General features: G+C 40.8%; 2 protein-coding genes across 2 annotated transcripts; one reads left to right on the forward strand and one right to left on the reverse strand.

Moving 5' to 3' along the window:
* The first annotated feature begins 1,186 nt into the window (after positions 1-1,186).
* Positions 1,187-13,407, forward strand: LOC114455471 (dual specificity protein phosphatase 19-like). The gene is made up of 5 exons (XM_028436732.1): positions 1,187-1,402; positions 5,481-5,715; positions 6,895-6,941; positions 8,121-8,273; positions 12,900-13,407. Exons 2-5 carry the CDS (start codon positions 5,493-5,495, stop codon positions 13,092-13,094), a joined length of 618 nt encoding a protein of 205 aa, XP_028292533.1. The 5' UTR covers positions 1,187-1,402; positions 5,481-5,492; the 3' UTR covers positions 13,095-13,407.
* A 1,941-nt stretch (positions 13,408-15,348) lies between these two features.
* Positions 15,349-21,867, reverse strand: LOC114455707 (hydroxylysine kinase-like). The gene is made up of 4 exons (XM_028437087.1): positions 21,564-21,867; positions 17,722-17,864; positions 17,455-17,635; positions 15,349-15,818 (listed from the first exon to the last, which is right to left on the reverse strand). Exons 1-4 carry the CDS (start codon positions 21,865-21,867, stop codon positions 15,349-15,351), a joined length of 1,098 nt encoding a protein of 365 aa, XP_028292888.1.
* Positions 21,868-22,342: the final 475 nt, after the last annotated feature.

Genomic DNA, 22,342 nt, shown 5'->3' on the forward strand with positions numbered 1-22,342 from the left:
CATACCGACATTCTATCCGTACGCAGTGCCCCTATTTGGCCAGTTTAGGTCATGTGATAGGTCAGTCATTGGTCAGTTTAGGCACCGTGACTAAGACTAAACCTTACCCTAAACCTAACCCTAAAAATTGTTGCAATATTGGTTTATTACCTAACCCTTACTCTAAACCTAACTCTAAACCTAATCCCAATCCCAAACCCTAAGATGCTATGTACCTGTACTTTGGTAACCGTACCAATAGTCCGTACGGCAACAAATAGACACTTTCTACCTTTAACACTCGTCTCCATCATTTCTGATCCACAGTAGTCATGGGTTAGCAACGCTTTAATATTAGCTTTAGCATTAGCTTGTGCCATGTCGTAGCTTCTAGATAATAAACTCATTTTCATGATGACTGGACTCACTTACTCGTTCTTACTGCCTTTTAGTAGTTGTTTGTTGTGTTGAGCAGAGAGATGTTTCTGTGAGTGACCCTGGGTCCTGCCTCTCAGAGCTATTCATGGTCTACCCTCTCCGCCATCTTGCCGAGCTCGCCAAAATAAGCATATTTGGAAATAATTGTAATGTCATTCAAAAAGTAGGATAAATCAGTTTAAACTGGCAAATAATGGGCATGAAAAATCATGAATGTGGTTAAATTGGCAAAAATAAGCATGAAATATGGTGAAAGGAGGGTAAAAGTGACAATAATGGGTCAACATATGTGACATTATGTGGAAAAGTGTTGGAAAGATTTTATAAGTGCTTAAAATGTCTTGAAAGTGGAAAAATATGCAGAAAAGGCATTGAAATTTGATGGAGAAGTGGCAGAAATGAGAGTAATGTAGCAAAAATGCATTAAAAGGAGATAAAATATGGCAAGAAAAAGTGATGAAAATAGGTTAAAATATGGCAAGTTTGGTGTAGTTGGAGAAAATGGGTAAAAAGAATAAAAAATGGGCTCAAATTGTTCAAAGAATATTCTTAGTTTCTTGAAAGCATTTGGTGACCTCCTCCCAGTATCTCACGACCCCAAGGTTGAGAACCCTTGCTCTATGAGATCAGCATTAGAACAATTATTGTCCTATCTGAGGCTGTTGGCATTATACATTATACAGTGAAGGGCTGTGTACTTTGTAGATGTGCTTCTGTTACACAGAGAAACGCTGGCTCTCACGTTACACTTTACCTCCAACAAAGTGGGTCCAGGTCGGGACAGACGGGAGGACTGGATCAGATCAGATCAGATCAGAACAGGTTCATGGCTCTGTGAGCTACCGAAGAAGAAGAGGATGATAATGATGAAGGACAATGTCTGTGCTAAAGCTGTAAACTGAGCTGCAACACCTCCATTCTTTGTTTTTAGTTGTTTCAACTGGACAAACGGAGAGACTTAAACAGGCTGAGACAGAACAAACAGGTACGACATGCTTTATATTATATATTTTACCTGTAACTACAGTATAGTCTTTACATTTCTGGCTTCAGAACTCAATATTATTAAATCAAATTAAGGACAATAACCTTTACCTTCTCAACACTTAGAAAAAGGCAAAATAATAAAGACAATTTTTTTGGTTTGAGCTGAATATTGGAAGCAAGAAACAGGAACAATTTTCCACTGCATCAGTAACAAACTGTGGCTCAACACTTTAAGAACACATGGAAAAAGTTACAAAAGTGAGAATGTCAAAAACTGTGATTGTATCTGATCTGAAGGCAACACTAGCAACATTTATGTTAGCATTAACAATAATGACCAATCAGGGCATTAACACATTGTCTTTTTATCATCAAATTGTGGATTTCTGTTGTTCTTTTATTTGTTTTTCTTGTAATTTTGTTGTTTTGTGTGTTATGAGTATTTGGCATATTTTTGCTTTCAATTTTTGGAGTCATCTTTTAATATTTCTGTAGTTGTTTTGTATATTTTGTTGTAAATTTGTGTATTATTGTTGGCGTTTTGTGTGTTTCTAGTGTTATTTTGTGTATTCTTGTTGTTTCGTGTGTTATGAGCTATTTTGTGTATTTGTATTTTTTTTTTGTACTTTTGTTGCATTTTGAGGAATTATTGTGTAATTGTTTTGTATATCTTTGTAATCATTTTTTTGTGTATGTTTGTTCTTATTTTGTACATTTTTTGTGGTACTTTTGTGTATTTTAATTCTGAAATTGTATATCCTTTTGAGTTTTTTTTCTTTAATTTCTTTGTTTTGTGTGTTATGAGTCATTTTATATTTGTCATCTTTGTATATTCTTGTTGTTTTGTAGTCGGCATTAATTGTTATTTTGTGTGTTAAGAGTTTTTTGTGTATTTTGTCATTTTGTGTACTTTTGTTGCATTTTGTCCATTTGGAGTCATTTTTGTGTCATTTTATTTTGCTTTGAGTGTATTTCTGTGATCTTGTGTATTTTTGCTGTTTTTGTGTATTTTTCTTTAATTTTTTTGCATTTGCTTTGGTGGCCAAAATTAGACCGAGGGCCGCATGTGGCCCCTGGACCGCCAGTTGCCAATCACTGATCCTAAGTGAGCCTGTGTGCTAAGGCTGCAGTAAGTCACAGGCAGGTAGCCTTGATATACAAATGTTGAATTATTTACATACTTACGTAATAAAGACTTATGTAAGCTACGCATACTGTATATAGCTGTAATCCTCAGCACTGCTGGGTGCTGTTTAGCAGACTGGTGGTTGTAAAAACTTATTGTGAATCACTAAAGCCTGACTTTTTAAATCAACGTACAGTTTGTAAAGGAAAAAAATGCAGAAAATAGAAATCTTTCTTGCACGTAATGTCACGTACATCTGTGATTGCAGGGGTTATTGAATTTATTTTTGTGTTCTACTCTATGTGACTGAGGGGGCGGGGCTTGTCACTCTCACCCTGCTAAAGATCCTGTATTCATGCAAAATTGCTGACTTGTGTACTTGATGGTCAGACGGACACAGTGATTGGTTCAGATTGGTGCGTGGTTGTGCAGAGAGAGCGACTGATTTCGTGTTCCATTAGTAATAGAAGCTTCAGGAGAGGAGCTGAGTAGTCACAGCTTTACTGAACTGTGTGATAAGCAGGTACAGGTAAAATGAAAAGTGTTCCCTTTTTTTAACCACTCACCTTTACATATGTATATATATACATTTGTATTTCTTTCCATCTCATTATTTTTAATGTACATTTATTTTACCATATATACAGTAGAAGCATTTGGCACCCTAATGGCCATTGTGGCACCTTATTCATTTGCACCAGGGGTGTCACACTTTCAGGTGCCAAAAACAGATAAGTAGGAGCTTAAGTGGGCCACAGACTTTAGGTGAGAAAAAGAGCAAATTCAATATCAATGTGCACTGGTTTGCACTTCCACATATAAACTATATATAAATGATAAAGTATATCAGTCCCTGCAGGATCTGTCACGGGAAGGTGATGGTGTGGACCCTAATGCAGAGAGAGGTGGAGGAAGCAGCCAGGTGTAGCGTTGATAGTCATTTAATAATAAAACTCAAATCCAAACAGACACAAGGAAGCACAGGGAAAACTGGGAGCAGGGAACAAAACGTCGCAGGACACGAGGAGGTTGACATAAGACAATGATTCAGCAATAACACTGTGTCCAAGCACTCAGCTAAATAGTAAGGGAGGCTTGATTGGGAACGGGCCACACCTGGGTGGAAAACATGAGGTAGCTAATCAGTCAGAATCCAAACACACTGACATCACTGGGAGGTGGAGACATGAGCGCGAATACCAGAGGTTTATTCCATAAAGCAGGATATGTTCAAACTCTGAGTATGTTCAGGCTCAAATGAGGGAAACTCTGAGTATCTCATTCCTAAAGGTATGTTCTTCTCTGAGTATGTTACCATGGCAACATTGTCCGTGAACTAAACCTGGTCGCTGGCAGGTTTTATCAAAGAAACCCTGGGTTTCTACCTGGCTCCGCCCACCTGAACACCGTTTCTGAACACTTTAATGAACCTTAACACTTTTCTCTGAAACACATTAGTAACATCACACACCACAGACGTGTTCACATCATTACTAATGTTGTGTTGCTTTACGTTATTTTATTTTTTTTCGGGCAAACCAGTAGTTTTGTTTCTAACATTGTGGATACAGATCATTAAGTGACAGACACTGAGAGGTTGATCTGCATTAAAACATCTACTGACGTCTGTAGTAAAGTTCTCTGGATACAAACCTGTGGATAATATAAAGGAGGAGATGATAATTTAAATAAATCCACTTTTAAGGCTCGATTGTTATACAATTAAATCTGTAATTTGTGCATCTTTGAAGGTATACTCTTGGAAGCGATGGGTCACAGGTTCGTGTCCCACTTCAGTGTTTTTTCATGACATTTTTTAGGACGTCGAGATGACTCTGGCGACAATATTACATTAAAAATCAATATAATTGATGTGATATCAAGCAGCAGTCACTGTCTTAATATCCAGTGTAACAGGAGGGCTCTCTATACAGCCATCCTATGCTGCTGCCACGTCTTCTCAGGCACACTTTATTCATATTATTCACCCACTCGTCCTGTCACTGAAGCTATAAAGTGATGAAGCGACCAAAAAGTGTGACTAATTACGCTAATTGTCACTGAAGACTGAACACACCTTTAGAACAGGCTCATATTCCTCAAACACCGGCTTATTTCACCCATTACTGTGAATAAATCACTATTTTTTGGGTGGTTGCCATGGCAGCTCGAGTCATATTCGATCCATTGATGATGGCTTTTTATCGCGCGTGCACGTCAGTAACCCAAGGTTTACATACTCAGGGTTGATTAACCCACTTCACACCAGCTGTAATGGAATCAGATACCCAGAGTTTCCCATACCCCTCTGGAAACATAAAGACAAAAATAAACATCATCAGATCATACTCGATCATACTCAAAAACCACAACAAGCTAAGACTCAGGATAACTAAAAGAACCACAAGGGCTAAACACAAACATAACAGAACCTGACAGGATCTTCACTTACATTTCCTTGATTTTGGAAATTTGGAGACATTTGGTGGAATAATTTGATGAAAATTTGCCAGATTTTGGAGAAATGTTGAGTTTGTTTTTTTTTTTAACCGTTTGAGATTAAAAATGACTGCAGTCGTGATAAAAAAGCTGGATAACTGAGCTCTACAAATATTGTGGATTTGAATTGATTTTTTTATATTTGGAGGGGCTGAGATATCTACAACTGAATTAGTTAGTCATTTACAAAATGTTTCATGTTTTTTCCATCATTTTTACATTGATGCTCTATAGGGAAGGATTGGCCCCCGGGACTTGAGTTTGAACCGTGTGATTTGCACCTTGTCATTTCATTTACAAACGAAACAACCTCTTTGTGTAGTCTTGCTCCTTGTTTTTGCTTATGTGTAATAATGCTGTTTTATAATATGGCGCTCTTTGCCTTACTAATTAATTACCCTCTGGAATCAATAAAGTTTTTGCTAATTCTGATGTTTTGTTTGTATCTCAGCGTCCATCGACCATGCAGTCTTTAAAAAAAGAGATCCAGAGTTTCTCCAGGACTCGCCTGAGGAAGCAGTGCACTAGAGTGACATCACTGAGTGGGAAACGCATCATCGAGACCTGGAAGGGCTCCAGTATCACTGTGGTGGAGGAGAGCGTGCCAGCAGAGAAGATGCTGGGATACGTTCCAGACACTTCCTGGGACCTGCAGATTGGAATCATTAAACCATTCCTGCTGCTGGGTGAGGTGGAGGAAAGATGAGTTTTCTCATGATATTATGTTTTTGTCTGACTTTAAAAAGACCAAAAGGGTGTTATAGTGAGAAAAATATTTATATTTCACAGTATCACAATAAGAAAATCTGAATCACAATTACAATTGACTGAAACATGACTGATAAAATGCACTCCTGTTTAAATCTATGAAAGAAAACTAGAGCTTTAGGTGTAGATTTAATTATTCCATTAAACTGATTAATCAAATAATTATTATTAGAAAATTAAATTATTCCAATTATTCATAATTGTACCTGGGGTGTCAGTCTACTTACTGATTAATTAAGATCAGCACTGTGGGGGTCAATCTACGTACTGGCTCATTAAGACCAGCACTGTGCGGATCAGTCTACGTACTGGTTCATTAAGATCAGCACTGTGGGGGTCAGTCTACTTACTGGTTCATTAAGATCAGCACTGTGGGGGTCAGTCTACTTACTGGTTCATTAAGATCAGCACTGTGGGGGTCAGTCTACTTACTGGTTCATTAAGATCAGCACTGTGGGGGTCAGTCTACTTACAGGTTCATTAAGATCAGCACTCTGCGGGTCAGTCTACATACTGATTAATTAAGATAAGCACCCTGTGGGTCAGTCTACGTACTGATTAATTAAGATCAGCACTCTGCGGGTCAGTCTACATACTGATTAATTAAGGTCAGCACCCTGCGGGTCAGTCTACATACTGATTAATTAAGATCAGCACTCTGCGGGTCAGTCTACATACTGATTAATTAAGGTCAGCACCCTGCGGGTCAGTCTACATACTGATTAATTAAGATAAGCACCCTGTGGGTCAGTCTACGTACTGATTAATTAAGGTCAGCACCCTGCGGGTGAGTCTACGTACTGGTTCATTAAGATCAACACTGTGCGGATCAGTCTACGTACTGGTTCATTAAGATCAGCACTGTGTAGGTAGGAACTCCTCTACCTTATGAACCCACTGAGTGGTGAGAAACTTGAGGCTCGATGGGGGAACAAGACGTGAGATGTGACCAATCAGGCTCTGGTTTCCATGTGACCCCGTGACCTGTGGTGGATCGCTGGGTTTCAGACTTTGACAAATCCTGGTGTAACCCCAAACTGCATTAAAGATAGAGGAGATAAATGTTAACTGACTGATTGTTTGTGTGGGGTTTACAGGTTCTCAAGATGCTGCACATGACTTTAGCACTCTGAGGAAACACAAGGTGAGCTTATGCAGACATCTCCTGAAATCTCTTCATCCTCTTCTTCATCTTTGTGTCCCTTTGTCTCCTTCTTCCCATTCTTTTCCTCTCTGATGTAAACCTTTACTTCTCCAGGTTGTCCTCTTCTTCCCACTCTCACCTAGATCACTGTCATGATGTCATCACAAACATCATCGTCCATGTGGCCTCCTGTATCCTGACTTCATCTATTAGACCAGAGACATCATTTTAAGTGTTTTTTGAGTCATTTTGTGTGTTTCTGTTGTTTTTTTGACTGTTTTTGATGTCAATTTGTTTAATTTTTCAGTTTCTTTTTCTATTTTTGTGGGTTTCTGTTGTCATTTTTTACATTATGTAATATTTTATTGTTGTCTTGTGTTTCTTGTGTTTTTGTTGTCATTTTGTATATCATGTATTGTTTTATCATCACCTTGTTTCTTTGGAGTCAATTTATATAAGATATGTATTGCTTTTGTTGTCATCTTGTGTGTCTTTGGAGTAATTTTGTGTATTTCGGTTGTCATTTTGTGCATTTTTTGTAATTTTGCGCATTTATTTTGCAGTTTTATGGGTTTCTGTTGTTATTTTGTATATTATGCATTATTTTATTGTTGTCTTGTGTTTCTTTGGAGTCATTTTGTGTATTTTTGTTGTCATTTTTTATTGTTTTTGTTGTCATCTTGTGTGTCTGTAGTAATTTGTGTATTTTTTGTAATTTTGGTGTAATTTTTGTAATTTTGGTGTAATTTTGGTGTATTTTTTCTGTATTTTGTAGTTTTTTTTGTAATTTTGTGTATTTTTGTTGCAATTAGTGGGTTTTTGTTGTCATTTAGTATATAATGAATAATTTTTTTCATTGTCTTGTGTTTCTTTGGAGTCATTTTGAGTATTTTGTTGTCATTTTGTGTATCTTAATTTTAATTAGGTGTTTTTTTCAAAGCATTTGGTGTTTTTGCTATATTCGTTTGTCCATCACAACTGCAAAATGAAACAGGAGAGGACTAGGAGTTGATTGTTGGTGTAATCTGGTCTCTGTCACACCTCACTGCTGTCACACTTCTTTTTCTCTTTTCTGGAAAACTGTGTCTGTGTCTGGGATACGTCCAGCTTTATTATAGGTTAGAAACCCATTGATACTATTCCTCTACGATGATGACATTTGTCTTTGTTGTTTCTCAGGTGTCCCACATCCTTAATGTGGCTTTTGGTGTGGAGAACGTGTTCCCGGACTTGTTCGTCTATAAAACCGTCAGTATTCTGGACCAACCTGACGTAAATCTGATGCTCCACATTAAAGAATGCAGTGATTTCATACAACAGGCCCACAGTGAGGTAACGGCATTCCCATCACAGTCACAGCTGACATTTTCATGTTGCTTTTAATGTGTTGGAAAAGAGTGTTACGATATATTTAATTTCACTAAAACTAGGGAAAAACTGAAGGCAAACTAAGGAACAATGACTAAAATTATGACTAAAAGGCTGTGAATGTTATTGTTAGGGCTAGAGCACTGTCTGATTAGCAAAAAAACAACGACCCAGATCCCACCGCCCTGGACTCCCCTATGCTGGTTGGGGGCCCCCGAGTGCCTTTGGGCTAAGCAGGAGTGCGGGGTGGTTTTTGGATTCTGCAGCGTACAACGTTGACCCTGCCCTTGCATGCCTGTAGCTGTGCCGTGGGAGGTGGTATCCTGTGGTGTTACGATCTGTAAGCGGTCTGGGGCCCTATAGGGGCCTATATTTGACGATCACTGGGCGTCAAGAGTGGAGAGTGATCTGAAGCTCTCTGACTTTTCCGCCTTGGTGCTGGTTGCCCGCTGCGGGTGGGTCTCTGCCCTTTCGGGGCTCCCTTGGTTTGGGTGTTGTGGTGTGGGTGGGCAAGGGGGGTAATAGGGGATTACTGGTGGGTTGCCTTGGTGCGGGTTCTGCTTCTCAGCCTGGGGCCTTTGAGGCATCTGGGGGGCGGCTCAGCCATGGGGGGTTGGCCTGGGGTGGCACATGGGTTCACAATGGCAGCTTTTGCATGCACATCAGTCAGGACACGCACTTATGGAGAGGCGTCATTCCAGTTCTACGGCCCCCGTCTGTGGAACAGTCTGCCGGAGCACCTCAGGGTTGCAGAGAAACAGGCTCAAGACCCACCTTTTCAAATTAGCCTTTAACTACTCACTTATTCATTTTAGGATTTTTGTCTTTTATGTTTTTATAGTTTTAGAATTGTTGTCTTTTATGGCCCTTAGACTAATTTTGTACGTCCCCCAAAAGAACACACAAAATTACTCCAAAAATACACAAAAGACAACTAAAATACTCCTAAAACACACAAGGTGACAAACCCCCCACAAAAATAGCACAAAATCTTAAAAAATACACAAAATGAGAACAGGAATTCACAAATTTATAATAAATTATGCAAAAACAGCAACCAAAATACACAAAATGACTCAAAAACAAAACTACAAAAATACAATCCATGACTCCAAAAATACACAATATAACAACAAAAACACACAAATCCTTTGCTCTTCCCTGTGTTAATTCTCTGATTGGTCATTATTCTAAATGCTGACATGAATATTGATCATGTGACCCTCAGATCAGATCCAATCACATTTTTGTGGCCTCGCTGTGATAGAAGTTTTCCATCTCTGGACTAAACAAAGATGGCTCATGTGAAACTTTAGCAACAACATAATTACTTTAAATTGAGCACTGAGGTCAGGTCTAATGAGATGTTTTGACATTTCTCATCCTGGATCCTGGTTTCCTGTCCTCATTTCCTCCTGACTTTCCTGCTCCTGAATAATGGATGTTTAGTTTTGTTCATGTTTTTTTAAGCAGCAAACAGATCAGGTCTCAGTGTCATACAAGCTTTTAGCAGCGAAGCTCAGCGCTCACCTTACTATGACACACACACACACACACACACACACACACACACACACACACACACACACACACACGCTTCATTAAGCCCTCATTAGAGGTGTATGATTACGGGAAGTGATGGAGCTTTTACTTTGAAATGTGGCTTCAAATTACCCAGCAGCCCATATGGCTGCTGATGACCATCAGATAATAATGTCACCATGGTTACGGCAGCATCAGTAGGGCATAGCGCGCATATACTGTACATAACACAAAGTATCCTAAACTCAAAGCTAACCACTGACTACACCACCATGCTACGTACTTTGTTGAGTACTTGCATTTCTTTTGTGTGTAACTTGATGTCATTTTGTGTATTTTTTGCGTCACTTTGGTAATTTTTGTTGTACAGTAGTTCTGTGTGTTTTTGTTTTCATTTTGTAAATCATGTAGTGTTTTTGTCATCATCTTGGTGTCTTTGGAGTCATTTTGTGTATTTCTGTTGCCATTTTGTGTTTTATTTGTAATTTTGTGTATTTGTGTTGCAGTTTTGTGGGTTTTTGTTGTCATTTTGTATATTCTTTGTAAGTTTGTGTGTTTTTATTGTCATTTTGTGTATTTTTCTGTCATTTTGTGTTTTTGTTTCATTTTGTGTATTTTTGTTCTCATTTTGTATATTATCTATTATTTTATCATCATGTTGTGTTTCTTGAAGTCATTTTGTCTATTTTTGTTTTTTTGATCTTGGATATCATGTATTGTTTTTGTTGTCATCGTGTGATAATTGTGTGTATTTCTGTTGTTGTTTTGTGTATTCTTTGTAATTTTGTGTGTTTTTTTTGGTGTCAATTTGTGTATCACACACACACACACACACACACACACACACACACACACACACACACACACACACACACACACACACACACACACACACACGCTCCATTAAGCCCTCATTAGAGGTGTTTCATTATGGGAAGTGATGGAACTTTTACTTTGAAATGTGGCTTCAAATTACCCAGCATGGCTGCAGATGACTATCAGATAATGACATCGCCATGGTTACGGCAGCATCAGTAGGGCAGAGCGTGCATATACATAACATAAAGTATCCTAAGCTCAAAGCTAACCACTGACTACACCACCATGCTATTGTTGAATGCTTGCATTTCTTTTGTGTGTATTATTTGAGAAAGGTAACTTGCAGAGGTATAAAGAATACTGATGAATCCTACTCACGTAGAGGTACTGTTAGTTGATTGAAATTGTACTCAAGTACAAGTACAAGCAAGTCATACATAAAATACTCATACAAGTAAAAATAATCTTAATTAAATAGTACTCAAAGTAAAAGTTACTAGTTAGTGTTTGCAACTGGGCTTGAATCCTGCAGCAGAAGGACAACTGTGCCATTACAGTAAAAACTACCATAAAAAGCTGTAAAACATCTCTTATGCAGACATGGAGCAGTTTGGAGGAGCAGCCTGTGTCGGCGGCAAGAAACAAGTCCTGACACAAACCAAGATAACGCACAAAAATCTTTATTTTCTGAGTGATTCTCAGAAAATGGGTGACAGATCACCTGTATTGTTGTCACATATGTACAGCTACTTACATGAAATTCTTTCTCTGCATTTAACCCATCCCTGAGGAGCAGTGTGCTGCCACAGTGCTCGGGGAGCAGTTAGAGTTACTAGGCCACCACTGCCATTTTGGCGATTTACGCACGTTTTTGGTTTCCTTCAATCAGCTACACAGTGAAATTAAGCACACGGCTACTTAATCAGCTATTCTGATTAGGAGTTATGGTGAATGCTAATTTATCAAACTGTGAGTGTTTTTACTGTTGAAACATTTAAATTTCAATGTGTATGACATCATTAGAAAGCTTAGAAACAACACTTTTGGAATCCGGGCGACTTGTTCCAGGTTTTAGTCACAGATTGTAGATGTCCACCTTTACTTTTTTACTGTTTGAAAATCATATCAATGCACTGATTGTTTTAAAAAACGAGCAGCTGTTATAAGGGAGAAGTAATTATTCTCCTAAATGATAAAGGACTTTATATTGACTCTCCTGCTCAATATTCAGTATTGCTGAGTACACAAATTAACTACCTGTGCTTGTTCTGGGAAAAAAGTGGTCATCCATTCTGGAGTTTCTTTTCTTTATTTCCAATCAGAGGAATTCTTTAAATGAAAAACACTTTATTTACACACTAAACACTTACATGGGAGCCTTTTTTTTTTAAAGCTCTCATGTCATGCTATTTTTCACCCATCTCCATTTGTTCTAAGAACCCCAAAAACATAGTATTTGAGGATTATTTTCCTAAACTCGCCTGTTTTACAGAGTTTTAGCCTCTGAAAAGTCACTTTCTGAGCAACTCTACACAAACAGGCTGATTTGCGGCCTACTTATGCATATTCATGAGTGGGCGTGTCTATAGACGGGACACTGACTTCCTCCCACCCATTCCGTAGTTGAGCTCATGCTGCTTTATAAACACAGACAGAGCGTGGGGGCGGGGCGATCACCTGTACATACATAGACTGTAGAAAATACATACATAGCACTGTGCGAAGGATGCTGAAATGCTCACCCTCGTGGGCGTGTCTGTTTACATGTCAATTAAGGCAGAGAGCTTCCTGGAGGTGTGGCTTCTCCAGCTCAGTGCCGCGTGAAATTCATCATCAAAGTGGGAACGCGTCATCAAATTGTAGCGAGGTGTTTGGGCTCACCCTGTAGTAAGAAAGGAGCAAATCACCCTCTAACTAACGATTTAGGGAATCAATGAAAAAAAACCACTTTGTGCATGTATATGAAGCCCTAATAACACTTTATCACGTTTAAAGCACAGAAAAGGTAATTTAGCGTAACATGGGTCCTTTAAGATACAACATTATAATGTAGATGAAGCTGTAACTGGCTTTATTAACAGTTTTACTGCTACAGGGTAAAGAAAATGAAGTTTTCTAAAAGCCTGTGAGTTGTTTTATTTGGTGCAACTAAAAGTTATGTTCCATTTCATTGTGTTTTAATACAACTTTCAAACTACTAACAATAGTGTGTTGTTTTTGCTTTTACAGAAAGGTGTGGTTTTGGTTCACTGTAACACCGGGGTTTCTCGAGCTCCGGCCGTTGTCATTGGCTACCTGATGTCATGTGACGGCCAGTCCTTTGACACCGCTCTTTCATTGGTCCAATCAACTCGTCCCGCTTCATCGCCCAACCCAGGGTTCATGGAACAGCTGAGATTGTACAAAACACAGAACGGCTCCTAACACTGATGATGAGACGACAAACAGAGAAAGTTAATTTCAATGATGTTTAGAACAATTCAGAGCTTTCTGGAGAAGTAGAAATCAAAATAGTCTAAGATACATTTAAGTTTGGAAGCTGTTTTATTCAAAATTTGAGCATGTGTGACGATCCAAAGTGAGACAAAATGACACTATGTTTGTGTGTTGTTGATTTTTTGGTGTTTTGAAGTTGTCATTCACTTAGTCATCAATGTGTTGGCAGACACACAGCAAACCTTATTTATAAGAATAAACAAAACGGATAAAAAGTTACTGAGGGAACTGGGAACATTTGTGGGAGTTTTTATTTTTTAGTATTCAACCATCTTCTTGAATAAAGCAATTGAGACTCACTGATCCATGTTGTAATACTTTCTGTTTACCTTAAGCATCCTCTGTCTTTGTTTCACTGCTTCCATCAGTGCATATCACTCTATGAAAAGCAAGGAATCTATGTGTATGTGTGTGTGTGTGTGTGTGTGTTCCTCAAATATCTCTGTGGATCAGGATCAGACTGACCTGAAAGTTTCAACATGGCTTCTGCTTGGTTCAAGCGTGGAATGTCGGATTTTTTTGGATGCCCCACCCCCACGGCCCACCTCCCGAGTCAACGGACTCAGTGATGATGTCACAGTCCTGCTTCTACAGTGATGTCATCAGTTAAAACATTAGAAGTGATGATGTCATCAGTTAGAACATTAGAAGTGATGATGTCATCAGTTAGAACATTAGAAGTGATGATGTCATCAGTTAGAACATTAGAACATCAGTCCTACCTCTACAGTGATGATGTCCCACCTTCAAACACAACCTCATTTGGTCATCCATGAGAAAGCTACTTACCCTCCCACTTTTCTATAGCAATACACACTTTATACGAGCACTGCACTAGTTTAGTTAAAGGTACCTGTAGGGAAAATGTTCATAACAAAAAATGTGTTTAGCTGCGTGAAAAGATGTCTGTTCATTGACGGGATGATGCACGACTACCTGACGATGTTCTAACCAACAGGTAAGTTCTCCTGACAGAGTTCATTATTTAGCCACAAGGAAACTCCTGGGAACAATGTGGTGGTAATGCGGTTAGTGTTTATTTTGACCAGATTTTTAAAACTCAAAACCAGGACAGGACTGGAGGTGGTCCATGCGGACTACCTGGTGTTGGTGACCCCTGCATGTTGTAGACCAACGGAACACGTATTGTAGCTCAGCAGCATTTTGGCAGTGAAGCCCTATTGAGTTTGCTTTGTTGTCCATCAGGAGTACAAAGGAACTAAATGTGTCAGATTCTCCATCATAAGCCTGAACAAGTGTTTGTCAGACGAGGAAAGAGGAGGAAGTGAAGTAGAGGAGGAAGATCCAGGAACTCTCCAGAACCTCATTTGGGCAAGAAATGATGCATGTGTTAATTTATCAACATTCCCATTAGCTGTTCATTCATATAACCTTTGTGAGAAATTACGTCTCTATGCTAATGGATCATACATTTTAATGAATTTAACAGACATACAGTAACTAACACTGCTCGTTTTACTCCATCTCTACATTGAACTCTTCTCTTTTTATTATCCTCACTGAACTGAGCAGCTCTTTCAAACCACACCTTCACCATCTCAGACGCCTGAGATTGGCTGAAGTTGGGTTTAATGTGTTTAGCTGCCATTTGAGCTGCAAAAAACATTGAATTTTACAGAAAAGAATTCCAAAAGTAAATGAATTTGTCATTCATTACAACCAGAATAGCTTTGTAAGTGGCTGTAAGTCTGAGCACAGCATCATACAATAAGGAGGTATATTGGAAAAAACAATGGCTCAAACTCCACCTCCAAACCCCACAGGCCACTCCCTCGACGGTGGTTTGGTATGAAAGCTGTCAGTTATTGACTGATGACAAGAACCATTGATTTTATGTCAGCAGGGATATGGAGCTCAAGGAAACTTTATCAGTGCCACACACACTGATAAAGTTTTAGTACAATCAAAGTCAACACAATAACAGTCAACTAATTTTTAGAAGAAGCATAAAAGATATTTTATATTTGTGTGTTCATAATCTGCCTTTGTGCTAGATGGCCTCTATATGTTAATGGATAATACTGAATGATAAATGTACTAATTTTGTAACTAATCTAAAAGTTTAGACACTAAAACCAAACAATAAACTGTTATGGTTATGCATATTTTTTAGTTCACAACACATCATGAATGTTTACAGACATAACTGACTCTGCTCGTTTTACTCCATCTCTACATCGAGCTGTCGTTTTTTCTTATAATCCTCACTGAACTGAGCAGCTCTTTCAAACCACACCTTCTCCACGTGTTCCTTCCCAAGCTTCCACAGATGATTGAGAATGTGGACGCCTCTTTTTGACGCTATCATTATATATTCTGCGTTTTCTGGCTGCAGCTTCACATTGTGACGAGCCATCACCACAGACTGGCAGAAACGAGACAACACCAGCACGTAGAGGCTGTCTTTCTCAGCCTGGTTGAGTGGAATGATGCTCTCCCAGCCGGCGAGGACGGATCCTCCCACCTCAACGGGCTCAGGGTGCTCCGTCATCATATACATGATGGTAATGGCAAGTTCATAGATGTAGTAACCACTGTAGAGGTGACCAAAATCAAGAATGCCAGAAATCTTAGAGCTGTTGTTAAGTTCTACAAGGACATTGATGTCACTGAAGTCGCCATGGATAATACCTGAGGAAAAATGGTAGAGTCCTAATTAAAGAAATAATTTCACCACATACATTCAGTTTATATACTGAGTAGAAAAGAGCCAATGAGCTATTAGAACAACCATGTGCTAGAGCTACTGAAAAAATAAAACCACCTGCACTGAAGGTGAGTGTCAAGCTAAATAGATCCTGTTATAAACAATGTTTTACTTACTAAAAAGTTGTAGTGACGGGGGCAGATTTACTAAAGGTCTACTCCTGTAAATATGTGTGCTAATGTCACTATGAAGGTGCGTTCACACCGAACACGACTGGTGTGACTACAGTCGCTTAAATTGCTCGTGATGAGTCACTTGAACATTGTCACACTTTTTGGTCGCTTCATTGCTTCATGGCTCCAGTGACGTGACGTCTGGACAACAGTGTGTCTGCGGAGCCAGAGGCAACACTGAGAAGGCTTCGACTTTGAGCTACTTCCAGCAATTCAGGTTTCTGGAATTGCACAAGTCACGTTGCTTGAAGGGTGGTCGCTTGATGTTTCCAATATTTACAATGATTTTTAATGTAATCTAATCACCAGAGTTGCTTCAGTAGCATCGGTGTGAACTTCTAATCTGTCACAATCAAGAGATTTCCTGTCAAGCACGCGACATAACACGCACAATAAATTACACTTGAAATTCACAATATTATCGTCCTACTGATATTATTGGTCAGTATTTGCCATGTGCTGTTGTTTGAACCAAAACGAAAAAAAGAAATATGGTTTCCATCCCTGAATTTGAATTCATTTTTAAAATTTTGCACTAAGGACGCATGGTGGTGTAGTGATTAGTAGTGTTGTAGCACTTGAGACCGGTCTTGTATTGGTCTTATCTCGGTCTTGACTCCTAAAAGTCTTGGTCTTGTCTTGGTCTTGGAAGGACCAGATTCTAGATTTTCCATCAAGACTAGTAGAGGCCAGCACTTATTGGCTATTCTTCATTAATGTGATAATGAAGAACTTTTGGTAATACTTTACTTGAAGTTTTAAGGCTGACAATATGCTGTCATTATCTGTCATTAGCATGAATAAAGTGTCATGAAGGCTGTCATTAAGTGTTGTTTGCTTTATTATGACACCTTTGGAGCTATGTTGAGATTTGTTTTGGTCAAGGTTAGGGTAACAAAGGGTTAGGGTAACGAATGACAGCCTTCATGACACCTTATTCATGCTAATGACAGATAATGACAGCATTTTGTCATCCTTATGAATAAAACTTCAAGTAAAGTGTTACCAAAAGTTCTTTATTATCACATTAATGAAGAATAGCCAATCAGTGCTGATCTAGTCTTAAAAACTTCAAGTAAAGTGTGACCAAACGTTTCCTGATTAATTAACGTTAAATATTTAGCGTTAGCTCACTGGTTGGAAATCTTTTCCAGTGCTTTATGTGTCAGAACCTGCAAACACTGGGACATCAGAGCCAATATATTGGATAATTAAACAATATAAAGATATAACCATGAGAACAGCTTAAATATTCTCAGTTTGCTCATAAATTGTTGACCATTAGACTATTGTAAATACAGAGTAACTAAGATTTTAAATAAAAAAAACTGATCCTAAACTGGACACGTGACAATATTATACAGGTTGAAAGTCTTTAACACCATACATTTATGAAAAGTTGAGCGTTTGGGTTCCACAGTCAACTTGTATTGATGAATGACAGACTTCACCACTTCCTGAAGAGGATCTCCATTTAACACGGATAAGTATTCTTCCAGTTGGCAAACATTTGACAAATTCCAAATAAACGTTTCCCTCTCCAGAACGCTGAGCTGAGGGTGTTTCATCTGAAACCAAAAAAAACCCAAATATTTCCTTGTCTTTGTTATGTTTGATTGAAATGTTGAGTGTAATTCAGGTGAAATGTTCATACCTCTTGGAAGAATGTGTCCATTGTGGCTGCAGTCCTTCCTGCTTCATACAGAAGCTGTGGTGTCATGGGAGCCTTGGAGATGGTTGTCCCAGGTAAATACCTCAACAATCGAACCACATACTTCTGACAACCAGAACCACAATCTGCAAAAAGACACAATGAGTGCAGAGGTCACACAGCACAACAATTCTAAAGGGGTGTGTGAACAGAATGTGTATTCATTTTAAATTCCCCATTGTCCTCAAATGTTACGCTTTACCACCAGAAAATTAATTGCACAAAATGTATTGACCAAGTCTTTGTCTCAGACACTTTATTTATATACATATAAAATACATTACATTTAATGTATTTAAAAAAAGCCTTGGTAATGAAACCTTAATCTGTCCACTAGCGCCATCATCAGGCCAAACTTCTAAATTAGAATGATTTTTTCCAAATCTTCTCAAACTCACTCAGAACATTAATGAACACATTATGAACCCTTTTGGTTTTAGTGATGATATAACTTTTCCTGCGGCGCCTCCATCAGGTCAAACTTTCAGTTTTGCACATTCATGACTCTCACCAAATAAACAATATTGATTGTAAATAAATACATTTATATATTTACAAAAATACACAAAAGGATGTTTAATTAACCCAAATCATAATGAGAACATTAATCAGATGTCAGAAAATAGAACTGTTCTCCCCTCCATCCCCCTTCTTTTAATTACAGCCCATACATCCACCAAACACACACATTCACACAGGGGATCGGGAAGTGCCTCTCCATTGGGGAATGGAGAGGCACCATAACAGGGTGGTGGGTTGGCACACATATTTGGGCCTCTCCGGTGGGGGCCTGGCCCCTCTGTTGGTGGCTGGGCCACTGCATAGAGTAAAAGCACATCAAGATGGTGCGGTCGGGCGTGGCGGTGGGTCTCGGGGGGGCTTTGCCGGGGTCTCTCCTTGCGGGGTCTTTCCGGGCTGTGTCGGCCGGGTGGGGCGCGGGGGTGCCTCTCCCCCTTGGGTGTGGCTTGGTGCTTGCTTTGTCTCCTGGTGGCCTTGGGGGCGGGCCCCGCGGTGTGCGGGCCCGGGGCGGCCTGCCTCGCCGGTTTGGGGGGTGGGTGTGCTGGGGGGGTGCTGGTGTCCTCACCGGGGTTGGGGCAGGGTTGTTTGGCGCCTCGGGATGATGCTGTTTACTGGGGGGGCGGCGTTAGCTGTTCCGATGGTTGAGGTTGCTTTCGGCCGCCTGGTGGGTATGTCCTGCCATCTGCGGACTGGTGGGTGGGTCCGGGGCATCTTTGGCTGGGGGCTGCTGTCCCGCGCTGGATGTGTGCCGTTGGGGTGCCTCCGTCCCCGCGGTGGGGGTCGCCGGTTGCTCGCGGGCCGGCGGGGGGCGCTGCCCTGTGACTTGCGCTGTCCGGGGGGCGGCGGGCCCTGGGCTGCTGGCCTTGTGCCGTCTGGGGCTGTGCGGTCCTGCTGGGCTGTGGCCGGGACCTGGGCTGGGGTGGGGGGCGCGTCCCGGGGGGCTTGGCCCGGGGGCTTGCCCTTGGGGGGTCCTGGTCCCTGGGGGTGCTCCTGGGGCCCGGGGTGCTTGGCCGGCTGGCCGGGCCGGTCCTGGCGGGGGTCTTCTGGGGCGGGTGGCGCGTGCCGCGCCCTTGCATACCTTCTGGTGCGGCCCCTGTTTGGGCAGTCCCCCGTGAGGCAGAGTGTCGGGGTTAAATTAGGGGGCCACATCCCGGCGGGGCGGTCTGGCTTGGCCTCTGGAGGGGGCCCTGGCTTTAAAGAACTGAAGCTCGTGGCGCGGGCGGCATCGGCATCTGGGGCGCCCGGGGGGGCTAGGTTGGGGTGCCTCGGGACCGGCGGGGGGACTCCCAGCGGCCCCCTGGTGCCTTATGCGGCTTGGGGTGTGGTCGTTCGCCCTGGGCGGGCTGCTCCTGGTGCTGCATCCATTCCGGGTCCTCCTAGCCTGGGGTCGGGTCCTTGCTGGCTCTGGGCTCACCGGCGGGGGCCCGCCGGCTGCCCGTTCGGCGTGGCTCTGGTCGTCTGCTGGGCGTGGGCTTTGGCTCCTCCGCTGGGGTCTCGGGCGGGGGGCTCTCTGGGCCCTCCCCTCGGGGGGCTGGGCGCGGGGGTGTGGGTGGTGGGTGGGGGGGTGGGGGGCTGGGGGGCCTGGGGGTTGGGGGTTGGAGTCGGTGGCGTGGTGCGCTGGGTCCTTGGCTCCTTGGGGGCTTTTCGGGTGTGTATGGGGGGGGCAATGGCAGCCTCTCGGCTTGGGACCTTGGGGGCGTTCGGGGGGCTGCTTGGCCGTGGGGTGGTCGCCGGGGGCCCCTAGATCTCTCGCTCTTTCTGCTGGCCCGACTGCTTCTTCGGGCCCGGGGGCGGCTTATGGGTTTTGCAGTAGCGGCTCTTGGAATCACATTTGTCATGGACGCACTGGCCTCGGGCTGTGGGATAACACTCATACTGGGCTCAACCATAGACACGTTGTTCCCAAATACCTGTTTTATGTAACTTCCACTCACTTCCTCCTCTGCTCACAGCCACCATCATTATTCCTAAGCCGCACACTGGTCACCAGACTGGCTTGATAACACAACAATAAGCACAATATACACAACCACAATTTCACATCACATCACTTGAAACTTATTGATTATTCCCCACCCATTCGTTTTCCTATCTTGTATCCCTCCTCCCTGCTAACTCCCCCCCCCCCACCCCCCTCACCCTGGTGTAACACTGCCCTCTCTCTTTTACATCCTCCCTTTAATAAAGTATTTACCCTTCCCTAGGGAGGGCTGGTGATGGTCACAATTATGCAATGAAATAAATTCATATATTTAATTGCAATAATAAAATATGCATTGCTGTTAAAAGATTGCACTTCTTGTAGTGTTAACCTTCAACAGCATGTGCAAACAAGGTGAAAAAAAAAAAAAAAAAAAAAAAAAAAAAAAAAAAAAAAAAAAAAAAAAAGAAAATAGAACTGTTCTTTAAGCCAACAAGCTTCTAGTATGCTCTACGTTACACGAGATGTGCAGTGTGTGCATGGTACTTGCAGACATATTTATTACTAAACAAACAGGTCACACTGGTCTTAGAATGATTTTGGGTGGAATAAACCAGACTCCTGCAACCTTTCTTATCTGCAGTTTTTACTATTGGAGGAATTTGCAGGCTTTGTGTCTGTATTTCACAATTGCTGCAAAACTGCAAGAAATGCCATCATTATAATTGCATACTAATCATTTGTAACCACTAAATCTGGAAAAAAGATGAAAAAGACCTATGACATTTTTGAATGCGGTTAAATTAACACCAAGGATAATAAGTGGTTGTAGAGATAGAGGCAGGTGAAATAGAAGGAGACTAATTGTAACATTTCTGTTTACTAAGGTTAATTCTAAACTGAGTATGAGCTGAGGCCAAAAAATGTGCTGCATTCCTCATGCTAATTTTGAAATTTTTCATTTAAGAACAATAAAATACATTCATAGTGTTAAAACTGAGAAAAATGCATGCAGGTATTTGCAATAAAAGACACAAGAAAGTAGTTCCCACTCAAAGGAAGAGAAAACTATTCTGATGATGAATATTGTCGTGACTAATTCGTTTTTTTGCTTTTTAAAATGTGAGACCTTAAGATTGAAATACTTTTCCCCTGTAAATAACAGTGAGATCATTATATGAAGCAGGTGCTGAAGAGTTACAATTGGCAATTATTAAATAGACATTCTACTACAACCGTGGCTTTTTTATCCTTTGTGGATGTCGTTCTTTGTGATAAATGAATCATTTTTAAAACTAAACTGTATTTTAATCTTAGAGGATATTATATAGACTCAGTGTTCTACCGTTTTCCTCCAGGCTCATCAGTTTTTGGCCGGTGGTTGGCCTTAATGTTTGTGTAGGCAGTCCTTTCTGATGAAGATAAGCCATAGCATAGTTCTGCATGTCGATCAGGGCGACGTTCTCACTGTCCTCCGAGTTTATGATCTTCAACACGTACTCGCCATCCTCCTGAGTCGCAATAAAGAAGTTTTGATCAATATAGCTTGGCAGAGAATGCATATCCGTCGGCGTCAAACTGAAGAGCCTCGTCACCATCTCAGACGCCTGAGATTGGCTGAAGTTGGGTTTGATGTGTTTTGCTGCCATTTGAGCTGCAAAAAATATTAAATTGTTATAATTTTTTTTCTTTTAAATCCAAAATGTCTATTTGTGTTTACAAAATAGCAGCAATATGAGAAACTAAAAAGTAAAAATTTAAATTGAATCAATATTTGATGTTTCAGTTTAAAATAAATAATGATTTATTAAATCAAAGCAGCAGTTTAAGCGGCTGCAAGTTTAAGCACAAGAAAGTTAGACACATTGTGCTGGAATCTGAAGGGAAACAAACTTGCCTTCAAACCCCTCAGGCTACCACTCCCTAGAACAGAAGATTAACCCCTAACTGCTGCCCAGGCTCTGCAAAAAAGGCTGCCAACTGCTCCTCAGGGATGGGTTAAATGCAGAGGACAAATTTCATATCTGTAATAACATACAGTATAGGACCAATAAAGACAAAAGCCCAGGTTTAATTTGAGCCACCATTGAATAAGTCAAGCAGTAAAATAGACCAATGACAGAA

Source organism: Gouania willdenowi, chromosome 21, assembly GCF_900634775.1.
Source record: "Gouania willdenowi chromosome 21, fGouWil2.1, whole genome shotgun sequence".
Classification (NCBI taxonomy): Eukaryota; Metazoa; Chordata; class Actinopteri; order Blenniiformes; family Gobiesocidae; genus Gouania; species Gouania willdenowi.